Source organism: Spinacia oleracea, chromosome 1, assembly GCF_020520425.1.
Source record: "Spinacia oleracea cultivar Varoflay chromosome 1, BTI_SOV_V1, whole genome shotgun sequence".
NCBI classification, from domain to species: domain Eukaryota; kingdom Viridiplantae; phylum Streptophyta; class Magnoliopsida; order Caryophyllales; family Amaranthaceae; genus Spinacia; species Spinacia oleracea.
The window spans coordinates 123,325,868-123,335,050 of NC_079487.1; the positions used below are offsets into that span (position 1 = coordinate 123,325,868).

Here is a 9,183-nt window from a genome sequence, read left to right on the forward strand (position 1 = left end):
AATACTACATTCTAACTTATTAAAAGAAAGAAAATAAGAAAATTTACTATTTAAAAAAGGATGAACACCCTAATAAGTTTTACTCCAGATGACCTAATATTACAACATAATCTGCTGCATAATTGATTTCAAATATGTATCGAACATATTAAAGTGTGAAAAAGGGTGATGAATTGAGTTGGATATGTTAGTGGATTACCCTTTATATCGAAATGGTATCGTTAGATGTCCCCTAGTATTCTGACATATGCCTCATGTATCATGTGAGATGGTTAAGGGGGCATACATAAGTACGCTATATATGATCTTGGACTCATGGAGATGAGCTGAGTATATATTGACAAAGTAAATGTTTTTTTGCAGTGGCACACAACTGGCTATGTTCGGGTGCATTTTGCGAGTGAACGTAACTACTTTTCGTGGATGCTACGAGTACAAGTATCAATAATCAATCTATTGCTAGCCCACATATAAAGGTCTGCTAATCATTCAAAATGAAATCTTTTCCAGATACTCTATTCAGTGTAACTAATGATATGACATGTTCACAATTTATAGGGGTTGAAGCATGAGGTGTTATAACGGAAGCAAGAAAGATTATAAATAACGTAAATAGATAACACATAACTTTAACATGGTTCATTAACAATGCTTACGTCCACAGACAAAGAAGATGAAAGTTTTACGGAGTATTGATCTTGAGATACACATATTACATAATATAACTTGGTTATGACCTGAATAGTTTATATAATACTGGTGCGTTACAGTGAAAGACTTGACCGATTCAAGGTATATTCTAACACGAGGCTTACCGTGTAGAGCATATTATATACACCCGGGTGTACTCACTACAAAAAATTGTACCATTAACGACGGGATATCCCGTCGCTAAAGGCCAACAATCATTGATTAATGACGGGATTTCCTGTCGCGAACCCGTCATAAAAGGGGGCCGTCGTTAATGGAAAATCCCGTCGTTAACCCGTCGTAAAAGACATCTGCGACGGTTGTTCCCGTCTTTGTTTGATTGTTAGCCCGTCGCAAAAGGGCTTTTGTGACAGGATTTTTGACCCGTCGTAATTAGGTTGTCGTTAAAGATACAAATTCTTGTAGTGACTGTGCACCCTCTCACAATTTCTTCTTATTTTTGGAGAAAATGTGATAGGGACCATCAATTGGCATAAAAACACTCTTGGGTGCACGATGCACCTGACACAGTTTATAAGTTGATTGTGTGTGCTTTACAACACAAAACGTGAAGCCTTCTAACGTGTTAGGAACGTTTGTTGCAATCTCAAGTCAGTCTTTTGTTCTTGTTTCAACACCAGAGAGATTAAAAGAAAATTTGTAAGCTATACGATAATGGTGCACAATGAGCATGATATATCCGAATAATATAAATGTATTGGTAAAAGAACATGATATATTCTTACTTTTATTAAATCTATAACTAAAAAACACAATCATGTTCTTTTACGCAAATACTTATGTTCTTTAGATGCAACATGTTCACTATGCACCCTTGTCCATCATCTTAATTACGGACAACAAAATCAACTATACAATTCATAATGTCAAAATTTCTCATCCAAAACCATTTGGAATTATCATAAATCTTTTAAAAAAAACAATAACAATTTGCAAAAAAAACCCAAAAACACTCTAAAAACCTGTCCTCCTAACAATTCTTGCCTAAAATCTAATTACTGAAAAATAATAGCAAATTAAATGTACAAGATGTACAAGTCACCCCCCACAAAATTGAAATTCTTGTTAACTCACTTCCTTTTTTTTTTTTTTTCTTTTTTGTCGCGCTTGACACTTCTTTGTGTGTGTGTGTTTTTTTTTTCCAACCATCGGAGGTAGAAACTTCATTAGTACCCAAGGTGTTTGTGCCAATTGGTACTACCAAAAATTCTCTACTTATTATCATCATCATCATTAATTAATTATCGACTAATAATACCTAAAAAAAACATTAAAAAAAAAGGAGTCACTAAAAAGCTAATCAATATGAACGATCAAACGTTGTAACATGTCTTGATTCAGAATTCCAATATTGTCCAATATCAGCTGCAATTTTCTTAGCATCCATGGATGCACCTAACAAACCGCGCTTAGTAAACCCTACCGCATACAATCCTGTTTCGCCTTTCCATCCGTTAGGGAATGGCCTTCGTGGAAGTCCATCTTTCTCCGAGAACATCTCCCTTTCCTATAGATAGAGAAAGAAAATGGAACACCATACTTTACTTTTTCGTTTTTTTGGTACGTAGAATAAGATATAATATTAAGAAAATAAAATAAAATAAAAGAAATGGTAGGGAAAAAAAGAAAAGAAAAGAAAAAAAAAGATGATATATACCTTTAGCCAATGTGGCACATTGCTTTTGTATCCAGTTGCTAAGATGATTGCATCAAAATTTTCGACACTTCCATCAACAAATTCAACTGCATGGTGCATTAAACGTCTAATCCCAAGACATACCTACACAAATTGTAACAATTTTGCAAAATCTTAGTTACAATTATTAGCCTTTTTTATGTCATAGAGATGACAACAAAAGAGATATGACAAAATCAATCGAACAAATCATCTTTAAAAAAGAATTACATTAATATTTACATTTTAGTTATCATATGAGTCTCCCCAGAGGATTCAAAGGGGATATTTTCAAACGAGATTCGATTTCAGGTCTTGTATATAAATCGGTGTCGGTGTAAAAAGCCTAGCATAATTGTTTACAATATCATTTTGGAAGAAATATCCTTCCCAATCCCTCCTACCACTAATTTTTTTAAAATTAATAATTAGTACTAGTTGATAAAGAAACTATTAATGCTTAATCTAACTTCTCCAAAGAAAAGTGGAAGGGAGGCCTAAATCAAAGCATGGGATTTGCTAATGATTTATTTATTTATTTGGTTTAACGAGTAATGGAAGTGAGAATCATATATTCATGTCCCACTGAAAATACTATCAATTAATAGGAAAAACTATGCCCTTTTATGGGCAAAAATCTTACTAGGATCTCTCAACTTCGCAACTCCAAAAAAAAATTAAAATAAAAAAAAAAAGTAAGATGTGAAGTGATAGTACTAATTATTGAGACATGAAGTACTACAACTATACCTTAATGTCTCCTCTTTTGATCTTGTCAAACGTTCCAACATCTAGCACCGGCGTCTTTCCTGTCAAGTTCTTGAGTTGAAGGGGACCCGTTTTCGGTCGAGCTAAACCTAGTTTCGAGGTGTCGCCAAATATTAGCCACGCGATTATTAATAGGAGCCGGTCCACTAGGGCTATTGGCAACCACTTGAGCAACCCCATCGACAACCCGAAAGTTGATATCCCAAACATTTCTCTAGGCAACAGATGAACCTTAAAAAAAAAAAAAAACACAACATAAACCGATTAGTAACACATAAAATTCAATAGAAATACTCAAACAGTTAATTTTTAAAAGTGTAACGTGCAATGTTATATAACTTTCGCACCTCCCTTTAGACCGAAAAGAAATCAATAAAATAATTCTGAATGGAATTGAACAACCAGATGGATTTAGGAGGATATGAGGAAGGCCAAGTTTGTGAGTTTACTTGTGTTTTCCAGGTAACAAATGTATCTTTACAGGTGAAAATATTTTTTAAGGGGTTAAACCGTTAAAATAAGATTAGGCCCTATGTTATTGTTATTATTTTATTTTATTTTATTATATTATATACTATGAAAAAAATGGTTAGCAGTAAGATTTGAGCCAATGTTGCGCATGCTTGAGTATCCCAAGAAAGTGAAAAAATAGTTCCAATGTGAAAAAAAAAATATGAACAGTACTTGGAACTTGAACTCACAAACTAATTAGACCAAACTTAATTATAACAATCCCATCAAAAATATTTAATAGCAATAATTTAAGCTTAGCCTAAACTTTATTGCATGCCCATGACTACCTAAGTGCTTTATATTTTTATTATAAAGTTTTATTTTCTAATAAAGCTTCACTTTTTCTCTATAACTATGAACAAAAGAGCGCGCACACACGAACACACAAAATTCCACAATTATATCATAACATATTAGGGGTTTTTTTTGAAGTGCTCAAGTTATGATTATAAATCCATTACCGAAAGATAAACAAATTAATTAAAAAAATAAAGTAGTCATTAATTAAAACAAAAATAAAAGATTTCGTAATGTCGATTTTGTCATTTTAACTTTTTCTAATTTTAAATTTAGAGTTAGATCACTTCAATCTCAATTAGTCCTTTCTTTGTCACGGTGGAGAACTAAAAGTTGGGTCTAGTTTTGTTAAAAGGCTAAACCAATATTAGGCTTTTTGAGAATTCAATAGGAGATCCTAATTATAGAACACTACAACCTAAAAATAAACCACCGCCCCCCTTTCATAGATAAGATATCATGCCAAACTCATACAAATAAACAAAACATGTGGGAAACTTATACTAATCAATTGTCATTTAGTTAGTTAGTGGTTAACTCATGAACTCGGATCTTAATTCTGTAACGATGATTTTTCCAAGTCAATACCTTTTTGTTTTTCAATAGATGCATAACTCGTGAGTCAAAACGACGTATCTGATAACCGTACAAAAACTTGTACCAAAACCAATTTAACCTAATCGGGATAGATTTGTTTTAATAGTTTTCTTTGAGATTAAAAATGTGTAATTTATATCAAAAGAGTTTCTTTTTTTCAAAAATAAAATAAAAATCTATTGAAATTAATTAGAGAAGTACTATAATATGATGATGGTACTTACTGTATCTCGGACCACAATCGAAGGCATAGCATTATGATGACAAAGGTCCAAACATACTTCCATCCCTGAATTTCCACTCCCAACAACTAACACCCTTTTACCTCTAAATACTTCCCCACTTTTGTACGAACTTGTATGTACTACTTGTTCTCCAAACTCCTTCAACCCTTCCAACTCCGGCGTCACCACCTCGGCATTCTCCCCGGTCGCCACCACCAACCACCGGCATACGTACTCGGTGGTGGTTGTTGTTACCGTCTCCTCGGCGGTTTTTCCTTCTTTACTAGTACTAGGACTAGTACAAGTTGTAGTTGTCCTGACCCTCCAAAACCCTAGTGTTTGATCAAACTCCGCAATCTCCACCGTCTGATTAAAAACCGGATTGATATCGAATTCCCTAGCGTAGTCCTCCAAATACTCAATAAACTGCCTCTTTGTAGGGTACATAGGGTAGTCTTGTGGGAAGGGCATTAAGGGAAGTTCACAAAACTTTTTAGGAAGATGTAACCTTAAGCGATCATACGTCTTAAGCTGCCATAAGGAAGCTATACAATTGGATCTCTCTAGGACTAAACTCGGTACACCTTTCTCCTTCAAACATGCTGCCACTGCTAACCCGGACGGACCCGCCCCGACGATCACCGGGCCGGAAACAAGTATGCAACGGGCTTTCGATGTCGGAAGCCGAAGATCATCATTGGCTAGCTTCCCTTCTATCTCTCTCATATTGTTGTGGAAGTACTCCATGTTTTGTTGTTATGTTGTTTAACACAACTATATGCAAGTATGCAACAACACTACTAAACAAAAACAAATTATATATACTTATAATAAAAATTGTTTGATCCGTTTTAATGGTTTGTTAATACTAATTATAGTAACAAACAAATCGAACATGGGTGGAAAAGATCAAGAAATGGTTAACAAACATTAAGTAGAAGCACATGTTTGTAACAAACAAAATGAAGGGAGAGGGAGATTAATTATTTATTATTAATATATGTTATTAATAATAATAATTAAGAGAGGGATAATTTGGATAAACTTTGAGAAAATAATAAATAAAAAGTAGAGTTTGAATAAATCTTGTTATTTTCTCTTGAATGAGTAGAGAGTAGTTGAAGTTGAATGGAGAAGGGATTATGGTGATGAGAGGAGAGCGGCGAAGGGTACGGGGAGGGATAAATCAGCATTCAACACTAAGAAAGAGAGAGAAAGAAAGAGAACGAAAGACTGAGAGGGAGAGATTGTGATATGTGAATATATATATTCTTTTGGTGGAATTTTTTATATTTATATTTTTTGTAAACAATAAAAAATAAATTATTTGTTGTGAAAAAACATATGGTGTGTGTGTGAGGAACTATGGTAAAAAGGTAGAGAGCTCTAAGTTGTGTGGGACTCATTCTCCATAATAATAATAAAATTTAAAATTTGTCAAATAGTTAGTCTCATATCATACTGTCTTATATTTATTTGTCTGTCATATTCACCCGGTTTAGTTATGCGTTAGCATATATGGATAATTGTAGTCTAACAGTTTACTATGGAGTAACTGCATGTTATTGTCATATTCACCCGACTTCGTTATGCCTTACCACTGATGAGTAATTGTAGTCTAACAGTTTACTATGGAGTAATTGTTAGATATTCTTTTACGGTACGAGTAATTTGTATTTGTGGTCAGGCATAAAGAAGCCAGGTGAATATGACAATCTATAACATGTATAATTGGGTGAATTCTTTTTACCGTACGAGTAATTAATATTTAATATATACTCCGTATAATATTATTGTTCTATGTATTACTCCCTCTGTCCCTTAATACTCGATCTGTTTTGACCGGACACGCTTGCCAATGCATAACTTTGACCACCAATTTCTTTAACTACATATTATAAAAATTTATAAAATATTAATATTTTGAAAATATATATTAAGATGAATCCAACAATATGTTATATACTAACATTTGTTTTCATATACTAGAAATAAAATAGGGTCAAAGTGAATTATGTGAATAGTGCAAAAAGTCAAAACAGGTCGAGTATTAAGGGACGGAAGGAGTAAATGTTTATGGAAAAGTCCATCTATACTGAGTAAGAGATGGAGTAGAAATTGAATGTCAATTTATAATGAAGCAAAATTCCTCATAGAAAAGAGGTCTTAGAGTCTTGTAAAACGAAGTGATCGATAAGGACTCGTTTTGGTTAAGGTTTAAGATCAATCTTAATTTTATTCTCAATGTTGGCTCTATTCAAATACTCCGTACCTTAAGATTGTTGGATATTGTTAGTCTGTTGGACTCTTGGACGTTTGATTAATTTAATACTACCCGTCTATATCAAAACTCCGAATTCTATAAATTTTTATAGACAATTTTCTATGTATAAACCAGTTGTACGAAGGGGCTAGTTAGTATAGGAGATACTTTTTGATCTGGGTAAAATCCTATATTATTCATAGTATAAGACATATAATGATATAGTTTTCTCGTTTTTTAATACTTGCAACGTTTTGACTTTTTACATTAATTATTCACATATTTAACTTTGACTATTATTTTTGGATGTCAACTAGCTTAGTTGGTAAAGTCTTGTGGGATGGTACCCAAGACCAGAGATAAAATCTCGTATACACCAACTTTTTTTTTTCCTATTGTTCGTGATTCATACGTAAGATACAACATTTTCATGTGGGATCTTGTTAGATTAGTCTTAATGTGCATTTTCAAAATATCAACTTTTATAATTTTTACTTAAAATTTAAGATATTAATGCCATAGTTGTACATCAGCAACACAAATTCTTATTTACAATGGTTGTACAATAATTATTGTATAACGGAGTAAAAGTTAACTCAAAATGCTTAAAAGTTATGCTTATATAGGTAAAAGTTATCTAATTTTTAGTGATAAATTTTTTCATTTTAATAAAACTTATTTCTTCAAAATCTCTAATAATGTATAAAATTAATCATTTAATCCTTTAAAATGTTTATCTATCAACTTTTTTTACTAATATAAAAGTTAATCAAAACTAGGTTAAAGTTACAAAAAAATGGGTTAAAGTTATTTTGGTGTACAATAAATTTATTGTACACCTTGTGCGCGCAAGACTTTTTGCATCGGCAATCAGCATGCGTGAAAGTGATCAATGTTTCGAATCAAACAACGGATAAAGTACAACATGAGATCGATTCTTAAGTCTCGTAAAGTCCTACGTAGTATTCAAATAAGTAGCATAATTCTATCAACTAGGATAATTATTGATGTCGTGCCCGCGGCCATGCCCTAAGTTGTAGGGTTGATCGAGCACAGTGGCGGTTCTTAATTAGTTATGGCGTGGGTGGGTCCGCCCTCCGGCGAAAATTATATATTTGTATTTTTAGTTTCGCCCCCTAAAATCGAATATAATTGTATAATTTACATATTATATTGTTTAATTTTTTTCGGTTCCTCTCGTAAAACTGTTCAAGGTCTGTCACTGATAGAAAATGTACACTTTGCTATTGGATGGAAAAGTAGAATCGGTTCATTGTTAGAAGTGGTATTTGGTATGATATAATGTGAAGATAAGGATTCATACAGCACTAAACAATGATTGCTTGCTAATTAAGTACTTCATGTTGTTATAATTGTTTAGTATAGATGACATGCCTAAACTAAAACTAAATTAAAGGCTTTGGATGTTGGAAGCAATAATGACAGTTGTGATTTCGGTTAAATATCAGTGTTCTTAATGATGTGCGAATCAATATTAAAACGGGCAAATAATAGAAACTTGATCTTCAAATTAAGGTGCAAAATCAAACGCGACATATATGTGGAGTGAGTTTGTTATGCGTAAATTTAATCCAATTTCTTTTTAAAGCAAACCTTATCCCCCTAATTTTTGCATTAATTCAGTTGAGGCTTTCCTAACTTTGTTTTTGACGTTATAGCTAGAGGAGTGTTTGGTTGAGTAAGACGGATGAGACGGTGGGATATAATGAAGACATGAAATTGGTAAGTGGGATAAGGGTAATTTTTTTTTTTTTTTTTTTTTTTCCTTTGGTGGTACGTGTTGACAAATAACGCATATGTAAGCCGAAATCAATTGTCAAATATTGTAAAAGAAGAAAGGAGATTGGCCAATTGGTTTGAGATGGAATCCTACTGAATTTATACGTGTTTAGACTCTCCTTTGACGTGGTTGTGTTTGGCCTAGTAAAATTCTCCGTGGTATCAAATTAGACGATTTTGATCCATCATTTGTCCCTAAAAATGAGTGTCCAATGACCTAAATAATGCTAGTTTGGAGAGATTTCGAAGAATTGTGCGGAGCATTAACGCGTGTGAATGTTGTTTGGGCTAAAGTTGATCATTTAACCTCATGTTGAAAGTCCAACAAAGGCCTA

General features: G+C 33.0%; 1 protein-coding gene across 1 annotated transcript; it reads right to left on the reverse strand.

Annotated features, from left to right (window-relative positions):
- Positions 1-1,583: 1,583 nt before the first annotated feature.
- LOC110774944 (indole-3-pyruvate monooxygenase YUCCA6) lies at positions 1,584-6,036 on the reverse strand. Its single transcript, XM_021979546.2, has 4 exons — positions 4,786-6,036; positions 3,137-3,385; positions 2,369-2,491; positions 1,584-2,218 (listed from the first exon to the last, which is right to left on the reverse strand). The coding sequence occupies exons 1-4, from the start codon at positions 5,530-5,532 to the stop codon at positions 2,012-2,014; spliced, it is 1,326 nt and encodes a 441-aa protein (XP_021835238.1). The 5' UTR covers positions 5,533-6,036; the 3' UTR covers positions 1,584-2,011.
- Positions 6,037-9,183: the final 3,147 nt, after the last annotated feature.

Excerpts from the sequence above, each read along its gene's own strand:
- LOC110774944 (XM_021979546.2), bottom strand. The coding sequence starts at position 5,532 with ATGGAGTACTTCCACAACAATATGAGAGAGATAGAAGGGAAGCTAGCC. Across the intron at positions 3,386-4,785 it reads CGATTGTGGTCCGAGATACA|GTTCATCTGTTGCCTAGAGA; the intron begins GTAAGTACCATC and ends TTTTTTTTTAAG. Across the intron at positions 2,219-2,368 it reads ATGTGCCACATTGGCTAAAG|GAAAGGGAGATGTTCTCGGA; the intron begins GTATATATCATC and ends CTCTATCTATAG.